General features: G+C 45.2%; 1 protein-coding gene across 1 annotated transcript in view; it reads left to right on the top strand.

Annotated features, from left to right (window-relative positions):
- PTDSS1 (phosphatidylserine synthase 1) overlaps positions 1 to 21,709 on the top strand; it is a 334,114-nt gene that overhangs the window by 155,948 nt on the left and 156,457 nt on the right. Inside the window, exons 3-4 of the mRNA XM_085605215.1 lie at positions 2,052 to 2,096; positions 11,420 to 11,544. Of these exons, the coding sequence (XP_085461341.1) occupies positions 2,052 to 2,096; positions 11,420 to 11,544 (170 nt within the window). The remainder of the gene's footprint in view (positions 1 to 2,051; positions 2,097 to 11,419; positions 11,545 to 21,709) is intronic.

The raw sequence follows: 21,709 nt of genomic DNA, 5'->3' as shown, positions 1-21,709 counted from the left end.
ATTTTGTTCCCAGTCATTGAACCTACCTTAGGAGCTTGAAATGTTTACTGACCTGTATGAACTCTTCCACGTCTCCTTCAAACTTTGTACGATATATGGTGGCCTGTTTTCCATGTTGTCTTCCATTCTGTTCATATCTATCCAAATTAATCTTTGCAGTGGTGCTATTTAAGCATTTTACCACCATTAGTCTACCACAAGAGACAACTTTGTTCAGTCTGGTGGCTAGCGCCGTATGCCAACATTCCACACCAAAACATTACACCTTTCAAAATCCATTGTTTTTTATTTATGTCCTGAAGCCTGCCAGCTGCTTCTTTAGGGGCTGTCTTATCCCTGATCTTGCACTGTTTTAAAGATCTCTATAAAGCCACCTGTTTTCCCAGTTCATCCCCTTTTAAGACACCGATTTCTCTCGGCAGGTTCTTAGTCGTTGTTACTGGGAAACTATTTATGTAGCACTGCTTTTTTATATATATATATATTTCTGTACCAAACTGAATAAAGAAGCCCCCCTACTCACCCCGGCTGTGGCCTCTACTTTCTCTTCGGAGGGGCTTTTGGTGATATTTTGCGCGCTCGCCAGAAGCGCGCTTCAGAGGCCCCCGCATCGCAAAGTTGGACTTGGTTTTGCTGGCTTCTGCTGCTGCAGATTTCTACGTATTTCCAGGGTACTGGATTGACCAAGACCCGCCACCAAATTCGGGAGGAGACGGGGCGGTGTTGGAGTCATTGACTCTACGGTGGGCGAGATGGAGTACCAGACTTGCCCCCGCCGAATGGAATCCCGATGGATGGGGGTTGATGCGGTCCGGGGATCCAGGGGGGCACCGGAGTTCAAGCAGGACACAGGAGAATGCCACAGATGACATCGGTGAGCCTAACCTATTCGCAAAAATATTGTTTTACTCCCACAGCACCTACCAGGATAATCCATTGCATTCTGGGATCTGCAGTGTACACTCACCAGGTGTCCTGCAGGTAGTATGCTCAGTCATTGACTTTGGGGGCGGAGCTGATGCAAACCAATGGGTTTGGAGCAGTCAATTCAAAAACACGATGACACCTGCATCTCCTTAACAAAGACTCTTGGCGCTGAGGAAGGCAGTATTGATGCCGAAATGCATTCGCCAAATATTTCTGTACCAAACTGAGTAAAGAAGCCCCCCTACTCACCCCGGCTGTGGCCTCTACTTTCTCTTCGGAGGGGCTTTTGGTGATATATATAGTGCATCATAAACTTTGAGAAACATTTGGTCGATTTCACTAATAATCACTGTTCTGTAATAGCTTTGGTTCTGAGATCATGCTGACTCTGCTATGGGAATGAGGTAATGCCTCCAGGTGACTTTTCATTTGTTGAGTGTCGGGTCAAACTGCAAAGAGGGAATAAAGGGGCAGGCTCGAAGATTCCTGGAATTATTGTGGCAGGCATCTGATATGTATTGGATTTTGTGGTAAAGTTTGTGGTCACGCTTCAGTGCAACACAAATTTTATGATAAATTGTAATAGTGGAGCACAGCAAACTAAAATTGTTGAAATTTCTAGGATCAGGATTCCTTCATCTTCATAAATAGTGGGATGCAAGGAACTGCAGAATTCATAATAAAATAAGCGCACAGTAAAGACTTGACAAAACTTTATTTAATGCACACGATGGAGTATCCACATTTAACCAATAGAAGCAGGGAGATGGTGAATGTTTTAGAGGCTGGACACCAGGATTTATAGAGTCAATATTTCCTATGATGGTAATATATGAAGCGTGTCCATGATTGACTTCGGACCTGAGGTTTGATTATTTGCAGTACAGAACTAAGAAAGGTCAAAAGGAGGAACATATTATATGGGGTAATGTTTGGCCGCTGGTTCCGCAAAACAAACATGTAGGGGTGGATAATGCTGCAAGCTGATACTCTGGATAAATACACTTGTGTGCACAACTAATGTTTGTGATTGAAGCTGGACCATGTACTCTGCTTATCTTCTAAAGCTAGACTCTTCCCCCATAAAATTACCCCATTTTAAACCTTACTTTTTTTCATTTCAGGACCATTTACACGGCCACATCCTGCTCTCTGGCGAATGGTGTTTGGTAAGTTTTATTAACCCATTTTTAATGTAAAAGACACACTTTTGGCTTTCCCCATTTTGTGGCAATTCAGAACAATGTAGACTTGTACCTCTAGATCCTTAGATGATTATCGTAATGCTAAGAGCGAAGCTGCACTAAGTGGATTTCTTTGTCAGTTCATATTCTAACCGTGAACTGAGGTGCCCTTGGCAGTCACCCTATCCCTGCAACAGCTCTACTGAAGAAACCTACAGCGAGGAAGGGAGATTCCACGCGAGCTTTAATAATACATTCTGTGCTATAGTCATTACATGCAGTAGGTGTATCTTCAGGACTTTCATCAGAAAGTAGCTCTTTTTTACTGCTGAGTAAAGATATGCATCTGATGTGTATTTAACACACATACATATTTTAGTTATTGTGATTCGACAAGTAACTTTTATGAACTTGGGCCTCGCAGCTCCACGACCCACCTTAAGACCAAGCACTAGATTGGCCCTCTGGCATGAGGTTGCTATCCTTCAGTCTTCTGTGAACAAGAAGTGACCCTTATGTCGCCATCAACAACTGCAGCATCAAACTCCACAGTAGAGTAAGGAATAGGTGGCACCGCCAACTTTTGTTCACGGAGAGATCTCATTCAAAGCCCCCCTCTTGGAGGTAAGGCCAGACATATCTGCAAAGGACCCAAGCTACTAAGGGCCATACCTGTTTTCACTTATTAGGTCCTGGGTAGACTTGTATGTGGGTCGGAGAGTGTCAGCAATCGCATCCTCAAGCAAAATACACCAAACCATAGCCGATGAAGGGTATATGTATCCACCCATGTACAATGTAGACCCCAAACAAATTCTCCAGCTATTGGCTGCAGTCTTTTAAATTAATGGAACCTTAAAACACTTTAAAAGGACCCTACATCCTCAGTCCTTTTCCACGCTCCACCTCTGATATTGTTGATGTTTGCCTCTGCTCTGCAGTGCCTGGAAGCAAACGTTGCTGTTTCAGTTCCTGCATACTTAGGCCTGTTTTACCATTAAATGCCCCTTCAACTTCCACAACCTCCGATAATTCTTTTGACCATGAAAAATAGTTCCCAATCTCGTGGGTTGTGCCATGTCTGGGTTTGGGGTAATTTTCTTTAAAGAAGGCTTTCATACACCCCTTAGCGACCCACAAATAAGAGAACACCCCTTTCATCCCCCTTCAATTTGAGAGACGGAAATGGTCGCTGAAGCACTTTGGTGAGTCTGAAAGACTTTCCTGACCTGGAAATGTGCTTTGATAGATGGTAAAAAGGTGTTACATCGCATTCCCTATGTTTTCTGTGACAAATAGACTGTGTAACCGTAACGCGCCATTTTATAGTGGGCCCATATTAATCATTACACGGAGTAGTATATAAAAAATCATAAAACCAGTATTTACATTGTGAACGAAATCAAGAACATGCAGCTCCCGTCTGTTATCGCAGTGAAGTGATTTGGTGCCCTCCAGCTGGAGTTGTTTTATGAAATAATTGTCATGCGACAATTGGATGTTGCATCAGGCCTCCTATTATCAGTTCTCCACTCCTGTCACTTTATTTATCTTTGATTAAATATACCAGCAGACGAGCACCTGCAGTCGCTGTCTCCACAACAGTCGCTGGGTGTTCAACACTGCTCAGACTTCCCTGTCTGTGCTATGGGGCAGCAGTTCGAGCTGCCAAGCAGTACAAGGCACCGAAGAAACACGGCGAAAGTCTGTCACGAGCCTAAATCCTAGTCGTACTTAATGCTTTTCTAAGGCACAGTGGAATGTTGCTGCTGACCTGAAGCGGTTTATTGTAAGATCAGATGGAAGTTTGCCGTCGGAGCAGCATGATTGAGCCGTTGTGAATGTGTCCTTGTTGTTCCTGTGTTAAGTAATTACAAAGCTCAGATATATGGATTTTCAAATACATGTTCTTTGGGGTTCTCGTTGACTGGAGGCCGGATCGTACCTTTATATTACATTGGTTGTGAGCCGTATTGAATAATGCCCATTAAACTTGCGTCGGCCAGTGCTTTTTTTCAGTAACGGATTTTGAGTCGTTTTCGCTCGGATTCTGTAAGTTCTGCGATTAGCATTGTGTGACGCTGTAGCGCCTTGGGGGAGTTTCCATAGGGCTTGGGAGCTTCATCCTTTGCTAGCAATATTGGTTGTTGTCATTGTGTACTGCAAGTGCGGGTGGGTTTATCACTGCATTCATTAGACAAAGTTCCACCTGAACGCCGCTTTAGGGGTGAAGTTCACATTTAATGCGCCTGGCCTGCTCAGTCCTATGGGAGCATATTTTCCACTGATGTGAGCGGCTGAATTGTATGAAACTATCGACCCTCTTTTGAGAGCTGAAATCTTGAAATCCGCAGTCGACTAAAGAGTCGAAGCAGGATACAGGCTGGGCTGTTCCTGACGCCCCAGATTGAAATCTGAAAAAAAACCCTGGCTAATCATTTCTTATTTTTAGTTGATATAATCAACATGAGGAAGGGCCCTGCAGTGATGGTGTAAGGGTCGCCTTTAAGAGTGATAAGAGGATCTTTCCCTAGATTTTTCTGGCAAGATTCGTCATTTCCACAGGTTTTCGTGCGGAATTATGTTCACCTGGTTTATGTTTGTGGGGAACGTTTTATCTGGCTCTCATTTATGGGAGCGTTTCTCTTCACTTATTTATACATACATGTAGCGCACTATATTTGGCGCAGGCATTCACCGTTCCTGTTTTAATGCTTCGGGGCACTGTCGGGTGCTGCCCCAAATCTGAATCCACTACGGCGCCAGCCATGTAAGAATGAGCTGCCCAGTCACGAATTCGGCCTGCTCTTTGAGTCGCGTGGCGTGCACTCTCAGCACACGTTTTTTCAGTGGCACTTTGGGCTCTGGGAAAGATTCTCCTGAAAACATATTTTTACTTGTGCACCCACCAAAGATGTGCGCAGTTCAAGAAAGAAGTTTGGACCCATAAACGTCCAAAGCCCGCTTTGCGACTGTCATCTAGTGGTCTGGCTGCCAGGCACGCATATGGTACATGGCAATGAACTGTACCCTGAGTGATTCAGCCACCGTGCCTTGTGGTGAATGGCAGTAATCGTACTTATGTTGCAGAGTGCGATGTGCAGATCTGGCATACAAAAGTATCTTTTTTTTTATTCCCCCCACCGAATAGATTGCCTGTCACAAATTAGAGTGAGAGCCGTTCGTCATCGGCCCTGTCTTTGCCCACACTTGCATTGAAATCCATATATTTCCAGGATTCCCCGACAGAACCTTTCATCTCGTGCCATTTGCACACATGCAGTATTTATGGCGGTCTCTGCATCATGGATGATTGCCGGTGTTTCATGCGGTCTCAGGCTCCTCGGTGCTCGGCTGTGATGCGGTATCTCCCACAGACGATTTACTTAGCAATAGAGTAAGTGGACCTAAAAGGCGCGGTCCCTCCGGTCTCCTTAATCGCTCTGCTTAGTCGTGCGCTTTAATCATTAAGTGAAGTTGCATCTATCTGGGAATGTTTCATTTGGCCAACATGGCCGCAGTGTTCCAACACGAAAAGCTTCAAGAACGCTATTCAGTTTTTGGGGTGGGAGGGGAGTTGCGTCTCCAGAACGTCCATATGAGCACTCCACACAGCCAACTGATGAAAACAACCACAACACTAGACCTTGCCATTGCTTATGATATACATTTTCTGGATTCATTTCTTTATTGTCATCATTAAAATTACGACAAAGTAATCCAGTACACCCCAGCCCTCCCGAACAAAAACAAAAAATAAAATTAGCCACGGGATAACATGGGTTACATTAAAACGTTGGTAAAACCAGAAATCAAATAAAAACTGTTTATAATTACTAAGACGATCATTACAGTGGCATCATTTTATACACAGTAAGAAACACCCGATCCAGCGCCAATACCAATAATTGATCAGGGATCGATACTCAACAAATCACTACAATGGCACATACACATTCACCCAGTATCCCTGATGCGCTGGGGTCAATTTGTTTCGCTCATCACTTATTTTTTTTATAAATCTCCTAGGACATCCGTTAAATAACTGATTTTGATATCAACTCTTCTTCTACATGGTGGATGGACCAATTAGTTGAATAGTTGATGGCAATGATAAATACTAACCACACCAATCATTTATCGAAATTAATTAAAGACTCTCGGTAAGATTACAAATATCGAATCTCACAACAGGAGAAAATAATGTATTTATACAGACTCATTATACAATGATAGGATGCTAATGAAGGAGTGGATAGAGTAAGAGACAAAGGATTCAGCAAAAATAATTATGCCAAACGTTATAATACCTAACGGAGGGATAGATGAAGAGACAATAGGTTCATCTAATAATGCATATCAAAATATTGTTGGAGTGGATAGGTGGAGAGACAAAAGATTCAGAGACAAGTACATTAATGCTTGAGATTCCGAGAACGATATAGGCTAAATACAAACCCATCGGTCTGTAGGAGAAACCACCCCCTGGATCCAGGAGATGATGGAGGTTCCCCAAAAGATAATCAGGAAAATGCAAGATATTTGGACAGGAACAGGACAGGATAGGAACAGCTAGGCCTCTCTGCAAACCGACGGATAGCGACGCATCTCCCCCCTTCTCTCCTGTCAGCCTAAGCTTCTGGACACACCCCTAAGGACACCCTAATTATAGTCTAAATTGACATGTCAATCTCTCCAAATGTTGCATTTTACCCTCTAACTCGCACAGGGATTGGTGGGCTGGGGAGGTGGCGTTGTCACACCACAATTACTTCACCTTTATTGAACCGCTTCATTATGTTCAACCGTTCCCATGGTCTGAATCTCAACTTATTCACATGTTCCAAGCATCAGTTACAAATGATACATTTCTTTATTCGTGAATCAAAGTAATTTGCTGAGGACATCTCCGGTCCCACGCTCAAGTACAGCAGTTGTCAGGCGACGGACACACTGGCCTTCACTCCTTCATGTCATCTGCGGTGGACAGCACATCTTTTTCTCCTCATGGCAGAATGACCTTGCTCCTAACAACTCTCCCCTCTCACCATAGCCAAGCTAAATAAAATGGCGTCTTCCTCCAGTACTCTAAAGTAAATAGAAATGAACATTTAATAATTATGTGATAATGAAACCATCACTGTTCACCTCCCTCCATCCACTACTTCCCATTAATGTTACCTATCATAAGCCTAGTGCGGAAAGCGACATTAATTACCTTTCAAGCAGAATGGCACATGCATTTACCAAAGCACTTGAGGCCTGTTCATGCAATTTCTTCGTATCTTCAAAAGCATAACAGTTTTCACAATACTGTGTGATTACGTGTTAATTCAGGCATGTGCAAAGCAGTTCTCCTGTGTTTGTGGGTGCACGTTGGGTTTACTACGTCTACTTACAGTTAGTACGTATTATGGGGGTACTTTATTCGAGCAGGTTTCAATTTTGCGAAACCCTGCTCCATCACACCCTAATGGTGTGGCAATATCTTAATATTTAATTTCACCCAAGAGTAGTGGTTGAATACGTTTATTGTGTAGATTTAAATTCAGTACAATAAATAGAAAGAATAAAAGCAGATGCAAAATAAAATGAGCGGTCAGTACATTCAAGCCACACAATATGAGATTGTTAAAACTTCGCAATATCCTAAATATGCAAACTTAAGAGGATAAAGCAAGAAGATTGAAATGACTTCCATAGTGTCCGAGCATACGTTATGTGCATTTTTAAGTCTCTGATAGGCTGTATCCAGGAATTTCATAAATTCACCAATTGGTCCATTGGATTGTACCATGAAGCACACCCTCGTTGTTTCGCCTACTGTTTGTAATGAAAGCTCTCTAAAAATTGATACTAAATACATGTTCCGGATGTCACTCAGTGCAGGGCAGATACATAAGGTTTCATAAAAATTATTACATTACCAAATTATTACTCAACCTTCAATATTCCAGGAGACCTCAAACTGCTTCAGAGGAATGTATAAGAGGCGGAATCTTAAGTATTTTTGTTTTGTTCTGGATATCAAGTTGGAGTCAATATAGTACTGCATAGGCAAGAAATATGATACCAACAAGTACTCTAAGTGATGATATCGTGATACACTGAGAAGGTCAATTGTTCGGAGTGACTCATTCAGTCCTTGTCTGATGGTGTTTTTACGGACTGTTTTCGACATGTACAGCAGGTCCCAAATAGATGGCAGGTTATGTACGCTTATAAAAGCAGTATTAGAATTCTCAGAAAGACGTATATCGGGTTGTGGATTGCAGCTCTTGATAAATTGGACCCTCATAGTGCCATTGTTTGGGTTGGCGCAGTCACAAACTTTTTTTATTTTTTAGATAAATAAGCGCTTTTAATTGAAGAAAAGTAGCTCAAGACGAATCATAGCATGAGGGGATGCAAGTCATAAATTAAACAAAGACCGGACATTTTGTATGTAGGTGGTTTCGAGGCTCTTGTTATGCTTGTCTTTGAGAGCTAATGCATCGTAGGACAGGACTGGATTAGGTTTACCATTTTGTGCTTTAACAGTTGGTCTAAGCTCCCTGCCCCCCATATAGTTTAGCAAACCTTTTCAGAGATTTTGTTATTGTAGAAGCGTTGGATTTCAAGTTCTCAAGATGTTGTGTCAAAGACAGTTCGGTATCCAGCATGAAACCTAGATACACATAGGTATCCGCTACATCAATGAGTTGATGGCCAATTGTCCAATGAAACTTTCTTACCTGCTTCCCGAAAGAATCTTTTTTTGTCTTGGTGATATTGACACAGGCCGTTTAACTGGTTGAAATCGTGGAATGCAGAAAGTTGCCTCTGGAGTCCAGTTGGAGTTAAAGAATACAAAGCAATGTCGTCTGCCTATGCTAGATAGTTGATCAAACTATTTCCTAGTCTCGGCGGAAGAACATCATGTTTATGGATAATTGAGCCTATGTTCGATATATACAGGGAGAAGAGTAAGGGGGCTAGCACACAGCCTTACTTATGACCATTGTTGATTTTTATCCTAGGAGATATAACTGATTTTCCTGACAATTTGACCTGCAGCCAGGTGTTAGTGTAGTGACATGATGTAACAACGCGCTGTCAGTACCTATGGTCGATAGATGGGACCAGAGTAAATTTCTGTTTACCTTGTCAAATGCTACTGAGTAGCCTACAAAGCAAAAATGAATTAAAGGGAAGTGGGTAATTCTACTACACAAAAAATCAAAGGGGAGTGAGTTGCCTCAAAGAAACCTAATTCAAATTGGAATTTCTTCAGATTTTTTAAGCTACCCTCACCCACTGGTATTTCAAATGGCATGCTTCATCATTGGGTCAGCCCTCAGCCACCTAATGTGGCTGAGGGTGCTCAACAGCCTCAAGGTGGGAGCACTTCTAAACTGGATTACTAGTGGGTATCTGTGAAATGTGCATTAAAATTACCTCCAATGGGTGTAACTTGATTTTTTTATCATTTATCCTGGAATTGGGGTAAGGTTAAAAAAAACAAGAGATGTTCTTGGGAGTAACAGTGATTCCTGACATCAACTATGAAAGTGTGGTCTACATGTTTCAGCCTCCTGGGCCAAGTCTGGGTCTTGTTGCTTTCCTAAGGACCAAACTGTGACTGATCGCTGTGTGTTAATGTATAGGCAAACACTATCCCGTGTTATGTGATCAAAAGGTTATTGCTTATAAAATGGTAGTGTAAGTGTGCACAGTGAACCTCATAATTCATGCAAGTCACTGACATACAGCATTTCTGAGTCTACTGGCTCTGTACCTGTATGATGAAGAAAGAACAAATAACATAGCGTAATATAAACTTTTCCTTAGTCGTAGTTCTCTGAAAATTGTCCTGGAACCCAAAGTGCAACTTGTCACTCGTGGCTATCGTGGCCGAAGACTGAGTTCCTTTATAAGGTTTTGGAGCTCGGAGGTGGCTTGCAATATCTTTATCTTGTACTCCAGGGGGCAGGGGGTACTTAATTCCATATTAAACATGGTCACACCATCACCTTTCCCGCAAACCACTTAAAACAGTGGTGCGGAGCTCTCTTATATGAAAGAGTTAGCATGTTTGCACACATGGAGGATAAAAATAAAACTAAAGCAAAATTAAACACATCAGAAACCTGTTAGATATTTGTTGCAAACCAATATTATAAACAGTTATACAAGTCAGTTAAAAAAAAAAAAATTGCACTAGCTTGGAATGTGTAGAAACATGCAGAAAGATTCTAGCTTTTTTCTCCGTATATAAGGACTGTAAAAATAAACACGTTCTCTCTGCTTGTCATTGTAAGCTAAAACAAATAGTGCAGAAGAAAGAAAAGACCAGTTCCTTTCATTGCTTTAAACAGCTGCTTCAGTTATGCTCTGTGACCTGACCTACCTTTCACCTTGACTGCTGGCTCTACCAGCAGGTATTATCACGTCAGTACTTGACTATAATAACTTATAATAGTTTCGTTCTGACGTCTTTGCGTTGTAATCGACGACTGGGTGTGTCGTAAATCGCCGAATATAAATAATTTCGAGACTAAGGTTTATACAGGAATTACAGAATCCAGTTATTATATTTATTTATATATATCGATATACATTTCCAAATCTGAATTTTTCTTGTCACTGAACTGCCTAAATTGTATTAGAAAAATACAGTGAATATGATTTTAAATTATATACTATGTATTAAATATTAGGATTGTTTCCAAAGCTTGACTCATCATGTCGCTGAAATGCCTAAGTTGTGTTAGAAAAGTCCCAGGAATAGGATTTAAAATTGTATTTATATATAATTTTAAATCCTATTCCTGAGACTTTTCTAATACAACTTAGACAGTTCAGTGACATGATGAGTCAAGCTTTGGAAATGTCTATTGATAAACAGACCTTTCAAAAACAGACCTGGATTAAGAGTTGAAATCCTATATCCATAGTTAATCAACCAAAAAAGGCTGTCAAACATTCGTTAGTCAATTTATCATGTTTCTTGTTTTATGTTTCAACCATTAATTTACACTGCTTGTGGCACTTGTAAACTGTGTGTTGGTTACTATTTCGTGACTGTTGGTGACCATGTCGGATTGTGCCATTCTGTGCCATTTTCTCTGTTGACCAATATAGAGCCATAATAAGTTGGATGAGTGGAAAAGCGTCAGGCATTAAGTTTGCAGTGACTGAACATTGTATAGCCAGCCCTTAGCTTTGATTATCACCCATATTATTCTGTGAATGATTGTATATCTTCCAAAAAGTATTTAAGATGAACAGTAGAACATGTTTTTAAAAACTGATTTAAATCCCTGCAGGTCTCAGCGTGCTGTATTTCCTATTCCTGGTGTTCCTGCTCTTCCTGAACTTTGAGCAGGTCAAAGCTGTGATGTACTGGCTGGACCCCAACCTTCGCTATGCCACCCGAGAGTCTGACGTTATGGTGGGTGCCTGTCTCACTTGATATTAGAAAAGTACACACATATTTCAAGCAAAACGAATATAATGTTGATTCAAGACTGAGAACAGAGGTTTCACAACGTTATTATGGCTATACGACGGATCTCTTTTTCTCCGTGTAACAGCCCTCTCTTCCTATCCTTCCCCGTCTGGTCTGTTGTAACAGATGAGACCATATAAATCACTGTAAACATTGCACATGCCCGCCAGGGTTGAGGGTCCCAAGACTTCTGTCACTAGAATGTTGTTATTATTGGAAGATGACTCATTGGGGGTGCGACATCAGGGTATTTTCTCTCTGTGTTGAACCCCCTCAGGTGTTTCTACCGTTTTTCCCGCAGAAGCCTCCCCACTCCTAAGGTCAAATAAACCTCAGATCAGTTTCCCTCTACTCAATAAATGTGTGCTTTGGTTCTGTCACAGACCTAGTCATCGATTCCTTCAAAGTTTATTCTTGCCCTATGTTTCCGGTAAAGTCTGTAACAAAGGTATCAAATGGTGTCTTGTCCTTTGTAGCAGCTTCACTTATTGAGGGTTGCAAAACCCAGTGTCTCAGATGCTTCTAACGGTACCTTTCTTTTTCCACCAGTTCATAATGAGGCATGCAATTCTCAAATTGTATTATTGACTTTCCGTTGAGCTTGTATGCAATAACCTTATAGGCCTTTTTTCCAATCAACCTAGGCCCTTCTGTTAATATTATGTGATATTTGTGTGTTGTGATGAATGGAGGGTAAAGGAATTAGTTACAATAAATATTGGGCTGTCTGTGTTTTTTGTCAGCCAAAGCAAAGAGTGACCTCCCTGTCTCTTTCTGGTCCATGAAGGCACAGTGCTTATCAGTTTCCTTGCTACCCACTCTCCCAGGATGTGCAGTTAAGCTGCCTTATGTTATGAAAATGTCATAGAGCACCGACTATCCTTATCCTTTGGTTTTTAAGAAGGACAGCCAACAGTCATTGGACCTACTTGCCTGCCACACATCTCTGTAAGTCCTGATTCCAGTGCTTCAACAAGACCCTTACCAGTCTTAATCAACAAGGCCTGGGTACCCAAACCTGGGTACTGTGTTCATCTTGATCACATTGGCCACACCAAGGGGCATGCATGTTGTTCCACCTCACCAAATCCAACTAAATCTTTTGCAACGAATGGTAGTTGTTTGCTCCTTAAACTGTCTACCCTCAGAATCTGAAAGAAACACGTAGTGATAGATTCCTTACATTAGAATTACCGCCAGGCGTCAGACTGGATCCGGAAAGTTTTCGTCAGCAGTACCCCTGCGCGTCGGAAGGTGGCGTTGTTCGGCTCCGCGTCCGCCGTTGGCGTCGTGGTCGCCGAGATGACTTTGCGGCAGGTCCTTAGACGCCGCCCTCGCGTGCTGACGTCCGTTCTTTCTTTTTCCGCGCCAGCAAGCGCAGATCCGGAGAGAGCGGTACGCCCAGTCATTTTTGTTTTTCGAGCCTTCTGACTCCTGGTGCCGTAGGGATGCCCGGCTTCAAGTCATGCAGGGACTGTCATTGCATGATGTCGGTGACGGACCCACACCGCGTGTGTCTCTACTGCCTGGGGCGCGACCACGACCCAAAGTCGTGCCCCGACTGCCGGGCCATGGCGCCGAAGACTTTGCTGGAGCGGTGCCGAAAGTTGCTTGAAGTCCGGCATTCGGCTCCGTGCCGCTCAGTGTCCCGGTCCCGTGGGAGGTCGAGGGACCGGTCGCGGAGCCATCACCATAGTTCGTCGGGATTGAAGTCTTCGCACTCGGGGTCAGGTAAGGTGAAGCATCACAAGAAGTCGGAGAAGCGTCCTCCGACTTCCCCTCGTGCGACGTGGCTGAGTGTGCGGGTGGTGCCTCCCAAACCGGTATTGGGTCAATGGCAGATCCCTTTCCCTTCCACAACTGGAGCACGCAGTGGTGACGGATGCATCCCTCTTGGGATGGGGGGGGCCACATGGGAGAGGCAGAGATCCGAGGCCTCTGGTCTCCGGCAGAGTCCCGGCTCCATATCAACTTTCTGGAGCTTTGGGCGATCCGACTTTCACTAAAGGCATTCCTTCCCTTTGTCAAGGGGAGAGTAGTGCAGGTGTTCATAGACAACACCACTGCCATGTGGTACTGCAACAAACAGAGCGGGGTAGGGTCGTGGACCCTATGTCAGGAGGCTCTGCGCCTCTGGACATGGCTGGAATATCAGGGCATTTCCCTGGTGGTTCAACACCTGGCAGGTTCACTGAACGCCAGGGCGGTCAAACTCAGCCACAGGTGCATGAAGGATCACAAATGGCGTCTTCACTCGGACGTGGCGCGAGGTCTCTTTCAACAGCAAACTCGCCGAAATACTCTGTATTTTCTAAACCTCACTCACCCGTTTACCTCTCTGGAGCGGGCTCAGAATCACCTAAACAGCGACCCCTTCGCTGCAACGCCAAAAGCACCTAACAAACTTCTCGGCCGCCATTCTCGGCGAGGGAGAGAGGCCACGCCCACTTTAAGGCGACGCCCACCCGCCGCCCACGGTATTTAAACGCTGCCTTCAGCGCGACAAATATCAGAACCTTGAAAGCTCCTGAGGCGGAAGCCGGGAGACTAACCACTCTTTTTTAAAATTGTTATATGTGTCACAAACTCGCCGAAATACTCTGTATTTTTTAAACCTCACTCACCCGTTTACCTCTCTGGAGCGGGCTCAGAATCACCTAAACAGCGACCCCTTCGCTGCAATGCCAAAAGCACCTAACAAACTTCTCGGCCGCCATTCTCGGCGAGGGAGAGAGGCCACGCCCACTTTAAGGCGACGCCCACCCGCCGCCCACGGTATTTAAACGCTGCCTTCAGCGCGACAAATATCAGAACCTTGAAAGCTCCTGAGGCGGAAGCCGGGAGACTAACCACTCTTTTTTAAAATTGTTATATGTGTCACAAACTCGCCGAAATACTCTGTATTTTTTAAACCTCACTCACCCGTTTACCTCTCTGGAGCGGGCTCAGAATCACCTAAACAGCGACCCCCTTCGCTGCAACGCCAAAAGCACCTAACAAACTTCTCGGCCGCCATTCTCGGCGAGGGAGAGAGGCCACGCCCACTTTAAGGCGACGCCCACCCGCCCTTTCCCTACACATTTAAGATGTGCAACTACCGGACGCGCAGCGGACGGGCGCAGCGGGCGCGCCGTCAGCGCGCCAAAGGCAAGCCCGTCTGGGCCCGTCCGGGCCCAGAAGGCCCTAGGCCCCGTCACTATGCCGGGCACCCCTCAGGCTCGAGTAACGTATACATCGGATACTTTATACGACCTACGACCTAAGAACACTCTAGCCTGCCATCACTCGTTTACTGCAGGTAAGGTATTCACGACCTGTCCACAATGCAATCCGACCCCCATCTCGAAATCACCGACCCTGTCTTTGAAACTAGGGCTTCTTAACTGTCGCTCCCTCCCCAAACATGCCACCGAACTGAACCTCCTGATTCAGAACCAGGAGCTTGACCTACTGTTCATAACGGAAACATGGCTCTCGGACAATACCGACTCGGATATTGTCACGGCCCTCCCCACCGGGTATATCTGTCAAGCTCTTAATAGATCTAAAGGGAGAGGAGGCGGGATAGCTATAATCCACAGGGAACAATTTACCTGCCGCATGACCAACTCTGGTATTGAGGATTGCGAGAGCGGCCAATTCTCCATCCAACTCGCCCCAGCTCTCACCCTCGCAGGGCTTCTAATTTACCGCCCCCCAGGGTCCCCGGGTAATTTCATCAACGCTGTATTCGAATCCAGTTCACAACTAGCTTCTACCACCCCCAACGTCCTCATACTAGGTGACCTAAACGTCCATTTTCTGGACCCCACGGATCGAGCAGCATCGGACATTATATACGATTTAACATCTCTAGATATTCGTTTAGTGAATAATGAGCCCACCCATGATAAGGGCCATCTATTGGACCCGATCCTCACCAACATAGCAACAATGACCTCTGATCCACCGGTGACCCTACCTTGGACGGACCACTTTCTGGTCCCCTTCTCTTGGGAAATCCCCACTCCCACTTATTCAACCCCAAAAACCCAAGTTACCGACCGACAATGGCGCAAACTATCTCCTGAGATATGGGCTGACTCTCTTGCAGAGTCTACCCCTGCGCTCTCCTCTGACCCCAATATAGCTGACAAACAATTCAGAGACTGGATCACTTCTCCTCTGGATACGTTGCTTCCGAAAACTACCACCCTGAAACAACCCAAAAGAATACCATCCGCTTTATGGTACACTCCTGAGCTTAAAGTTCTGCGTCAGGAGTGTAAAAAAACCGAACGCTCCTGGAGGCGCGACAAAACAGCAACCAACAAGAGCTCCTACTCTATTTCCCTTCTGACATACAAAACTGCTATTCATAAAACCAAAAGCATGTTTTTTCAGGAGAGAATAGAGAAAGCAGGATGCTCCAGTAAGGAAGCGTATGCCATCCTTAAAGAGCTGTCTAAACCCCAAGGACAAGGTCCAGGACTCATTTCCGATCCCGAAGTCGACCTGGAGAAATGCCAGCAACTGGCCAACTTCTTCCACGATAAAATCAGACTAATTCTGGAATCTATCCCCCCCTCCAGTCCTGAGGAAAATATCGCTTTCCCACAGACCTCCACCTGTCTGTCCACGTGGGGCCAGGTCACGGTCGATGAGGTGAAAAATACGTTCAACTCCATGAAGAGCGGCTCCCCTAGTGACCCTGCTCCTCTCCGCATCCTTAAAGAGGTAGCCCCCACTATCATCCCTTCCCTTACCCATCTGATCAATACCTCACTTCAACAAGGAGTTGTACCCTCAAGCTGGAAGAGGGCGGTGGTAAAAGCCCTGCTGAAGAAACCTACGCTTGATCCCGAGAACCTAGCTAACTACAGGCCCATCTCTCTACTGCCTGGAGTGAGCAAGGTCGCAGAAAAATTGGTCAACAAGAAACTCTCGCAATTCATAGAGGCCAATAACAAATTAAAGAGCTCCCAGACGGGTTTCCGACCAGGACAGGGCACGGACATTGCCCTTCTGGCTGCTGTAGAGGAGGCCAGAGCACTATTGGATGGGGGAGGATCAGTGGCAGTGATCCTCCTCGACCTTAGTGCTGCGTTCGATACAGTAGATCACCAACTCCTCATCGAAAGACTGGCTAGAGTGGGAGTGGAAGGTACAGCCCTATCCTGGCTCTCATCCTTCCTGGCCCAACGGTCCTACCAGATCTGGGAAAAGAACGCCCGCTCCTCCGAAATGCCCCTCCATTGTGGTGTTCCTCAGGGCTCTTCCCTGAGCCCTACGTTATTTAATATCTATATGTCCACATTGGAGGAGGTTATCATCCCTTTCGGAGTGAGCGTCGTCAGCTACGCCGACGACACTCAACTAGTGGTGTCTTTGTCCCATCCCAAGCAACAGAAAGCTGATCTCTTCAACTGCCTTACGCAGGTCCATCATTGGATGAACAGATCAGCCCTAAAACTCAATGGGACAAAAACCGAGGTCCTTATACTTGGCCCTAAAGGAGCCTCACTTCCCCTGGACAGCTGGCCAGCTTGCTTGGGTCCGCCCCCTGACCCTAAAAAAGAGGTGAAAAGTCTGGGTGTGTGGATCGATTCCGATCTCTCTTTCACCTCACAAGCTAAGAAAGTGGCAGGGACCTGCTTCGGTCTCTTAAAATCTCTGAGGAAAGTCCTGCCCCTTCTTCCCCCTAAATCCCAAAAACTATTAGTCCAAGGTCTCATAGTATCGAGGCTGGACTATAGTAATGTGATTTACCTGGGTGCCCCCGAAGCGACCCTTACGAAACTGCAGACAATTCAGAACACGGCCGCCCGGATCATCACCAACACCCCGGCCAGATCATCTGCTAAGCCCGCTCTTAAACTCCTTCACTGGCTCCCCATAAGGGAGAGAGTCAAATTTAAAGCCCTATGTCTCGTTCACAAAACACTGCAGAACCAAGGTCCTCCTGTTCTCAGCAATTTTGTCATCCCCTACAGAAACTCTAGGTCCCTCCGCTCCAATGCAGAAAACCTTATCAACATCCCTAGATTCAGGAAAACCCGAGCAGGAGGAAGACGTTTCTCGGTACAAGTCTCCCGCCTTTGGAACTCACTTCCCCGTAACCTACGCCTTGAATCTCAATACCTGCGTTTCAGGAAACTGTTAAAAACCCATCTCTTTCCCTAACTTATACATCCCCTCTCCCCCCCTTTTTGCCTTGACCTTCCATCCTTCCATCCTCGTATCTCAGTCTCTTGCTCCGCTGACTTGGTGAATTCAGGGCTCCTCAGCGCTGGGATACCTCCGGGTGACTATCGCGCTTTACAAAATAAATTAAATTAAATTAAAATTAAAATTAAAAAACAGCGGGGAGAGCCTTGGTTAGATCTATTCGCCACCGAAGAGAACGCGCAATGTCAGCAGTTTTACGCGTTGGAATTTCCAAGTCGGCACTCGCTCGGCGACACTTTTCGTCGCGAGTGGAGTTGCGGTCTGTTGTACGCCTTTCCACCTATACCACTTCTTCTTCAGCACTGGGAAGATCAGGCGCGACCGGGCCCAAGTCATTCTTGTGGCTCTGGACTGGGCTCGAAGAGTTTGGTATCCCAAGCTACTCATTATGACCATCGATCCCCCGATCCGACTGCCTATTTGGGCGGATCTTCTGTCGGAGCAGCAGGGGACGGTCCTCCACCCGAACATGTCCAGTCTCCACCTCCTTGAGTGGAGATTGAGCGGCGGCAGTTGATTCCATTCGACTTGCCTCCTGAAGTCTGTGATGTCATTCTGGCAGCCAGGCGTCCCTCCACTAAGTTGGTATACGCCTGCAGGTGGAACACGTTTGTGGCATGGTGCACGGTAAAGGCTGTGGATCCCCTTTCTGCCCCTCTTTCAGAAGTCCTTCTGTTCCTTCTTTCTTTGGACCAGCAGGGATCTGCTCTGGGCACTATCAAGGGCTATCTTTCTGCTCTATCAGCTATCCCCAGGCTTCCTGATCTGCCCTCTCTTTTCAAGTCCCCTGTTGTACGTAGATTCCTCAAAGGCATTACTCACCTTTTCCCTCCTATTCCTTTTGTGATGCCACAGTGGGACTTGAATTTGGTTCTTACATATTTGAGGTGCACTCCCTTTGAGCCTCTTCACAACTGTCCTCTACGTCTGTTAATCTTGACAACTACTTTCCTGGTTGCCATCACCTCCGCTAGGAGTGTGAGTGAGCTCCAGGCTCTTTCTTGTAAACCTCCTTTTCTGTCTGTCCATCCGGACAAGGTTGTGCTCAGAACCCGTCCATCCTTTTTACCAAAAGTTGTCACTGCCTTTCACATCGGGCAAACCATCACTTTGACCACCTTCTTTCCGCATCCTTCCAGAGAGGAAGAGAGGCTCCAACGTCTGAACCCAAAACATGCACTCCTGTTTTATTTGAACCACACACAACAGTTCCCGGGTGAATGACCAGCTCTTTGTTGGCTACGTCTGCGCCAAGAACGGTCGGGCAGTACACCAGCGGACTATCTCCCGGTGGGTCCTCTTGTGTATTAAAGCCTGTTATTCTCTGGCTAAAAAAAAGAAGACTCTGTTGGGGCTGCGCACCCATTCCATCAGGGCGACTGCAACCACTACTGCATTGGGACGTGGTGTCCCCTTACAAGACATCTGTCAGGCAGCTATGTGGGCCTCGCTGCACACTTTTACTAAGCACTATTGCCTGGACAGCCAAGTCCGGAGAGACCGCTTCTTTGGCTGTTCTGTTCTCTGGAACTTCCTGGTGTGATCTTGGTTCGCAGACCCACCACCGGGGTTGGTATTGCTGGGGTATCTATTCTAAGGTAAGGAATCTATCACTACGTGTTTCTTTCAGATGAACAAGTTACTTAACTTCGGTAACAAAATATCTGTAAGAAACATTAGTAGTGAGAGATTCCTTACCGCCTCACCCATCCTCCCCATTCTGCGAACTGATTTCTAGGGTTACGATTATCCTTTTCAGGGCCCTAGTTTGAAGGCACCAGTGGTCAGTACCTTACATGGGTCTGCATTCCTAATGTGGAAAGTCGTGTACAAAACTGACGTCCGCGCATGAGGGCGGCGTTTAAGTAGCTGCCACGACGTCATCTCTGCGACCACGACGCCAATGACTGACTCAGAGCTGCACGACGCCACCTTCCGACGCGCAGGGGTACTGCTGACAAAAACTTCACAGATCCAGCCTGACACCTGGGGGTAATTCTAAGGTAAGGAATCTATCACTACTAATGTTTCTTACAGATACATCGTTACCGAAGGTAAGTAACTTGATTGTCATGTAAACACCTACGAACTTGAAATAAGTCTTCATCACTCAAAACTAAGGCTGGGTAGTGATGGTTTTATTCGGTCGAACAGCAATTTGGCATGTGCCAGTGTATTTATAAAGGATTTACACAAAGCGTAATCTAATTGTGTTGCTAAGAAGTACAGCTACATCAAACTACCCAATATGCATCGTATACATACGTTGAATGCTCTGGTACATTAGTCCCGCTCGTCTTCATCTCTCTAAATGTAATGCTTCATAAATCATTTTCTAGCTACTCCAATCCCACACCATTCAGAAGAACTCATTAACCACGAGTCCCAGCACTGCACCGCAGTCCCCGTGTACTCTTATTGGAGTCTGGAAGCAGGTGTCCTCAGTAAGGAAAAGCATCAGGACATCCACTAAAAGCAAAACCTTATGGGCTTCATCCCCAAATGTAATCCTGTTTACCAAGTCCTTATCATGAATCTCAATTGGCAGAAGTTCCATTGCCAGGACAAAGTGGGAAAAGAAAACACACCTGTCACACACTCGTCTGCAGTCAAAATGGGGTTGAAAACATCCTATTATCCCCCAGCATGTCCGATAGTGTCAAATAATCCACCATGACAATGAATTAATTACCTGTACTGGATCCTTTCAGACTGTAACTCAGACCATCCCGCTCCCCATGTAGAAAGGCTTTCTTTGCATATAAATAATCCAGTACTGCCGTCTCTCTGTTTAAAGACCTTGTCAACCAGATGAGCTATCTTCCTTGCATTCTCATATTTCTGTCGGCCATTAACACAGTTCTACAGTGTTGGCCACAATTTTACTATTGACCTTTGCATCCATGTGTAAGAGAATAGTAGGCCAGTGGGTACAGCGTTTTGCCTCATTCCTGCCCTATTTTTGTGAATTGCTGTACTATCTGTTCAGTGTTGGGATAAACCTTCCAGCAGGTAGGGAATGGTAAAACACAGGTGTGTGGGCATTTCAGCTCAGACTCAAATGCCTTATAAAAGTTTCTTGAAAAGCCATCAGGACTAGGGGCTCTCATATTTTGTTTTTCCTTATGGTAGTCTGTAGTCTACAAATCTGTGTCTTCTTTGGCAATATGATCATGATCCGTATGCTGCCCAGTTATCTCCTATAATCACCAAATGATATCTCTTCCCTCGTCCAGTATTTAGCCCTGGTAAATGAATTTGAACAATGAGATCTTTCCCTCTTTGTGGAGATTGAGCTATTATCATGCTCTTGATGTAGGACCTACTCAAGCTAGTGTTAATTTTCCTCGAAAGGATGCTATTTTTCTTATGTGTCTAATAAATAGCATTAATTTCTTAGATCTGTTAACAAGTAATGCATTCAGTTGTGCTTAAGTCCTTGCCTTGCTCCTAAAGACCATTTCAGAAATAATTGCCTTAAAATTCCCAGCAGGGGAGCAATATTTTAGTGGGGTTCTCCTGTAAACTAAGTGCTTTTGACCAGTCTAGAAATTGCTGACATTGTGACGTCCATAGCCCCCTGAGGAAGAGCTCTCCGAAAAGTCTCCGAAAGACATGGAGGAGGTTTACCAGCAGCTCTTCTTTTCTATGCACTTGGTGAATTTTCTTAGTCCCCTCATTTGCACACCTAGAAAGTGTGTTCGAGGGAGCAGAGGGTGATAAGTGTATGGCCAGTGGTCAGTGCACTACCTCCTTACCAATCGCTACAATCAGCCCAGTTTCAGTGCAGCGGAGTCTGTTCCATATGGGGCTCCAGGGTTTGCACTTTCAGGACCTTGGAAAAAGTGCATGGATGAGTGTTGATGTGATGCGACTCAACTAGTTGACATCACTTCCTCAG

This window comes from Triturus cristatus, chromosome 5_1 (genome assembly GCF_964204655.1).
Source record: "Triturus cristatus chromosome 5_1, aTriCri1.1, whole genome shotgun sequence".
Taxonomy (NCBI): Eukaryota; Metazoa; Chordata; class Amphibia; order Caudata; family Salamandridae; genus Triturus; species Triturus cristatus.
This window is presented reverse-complemented; position numbering and strand designations above follow the sequence as displayed.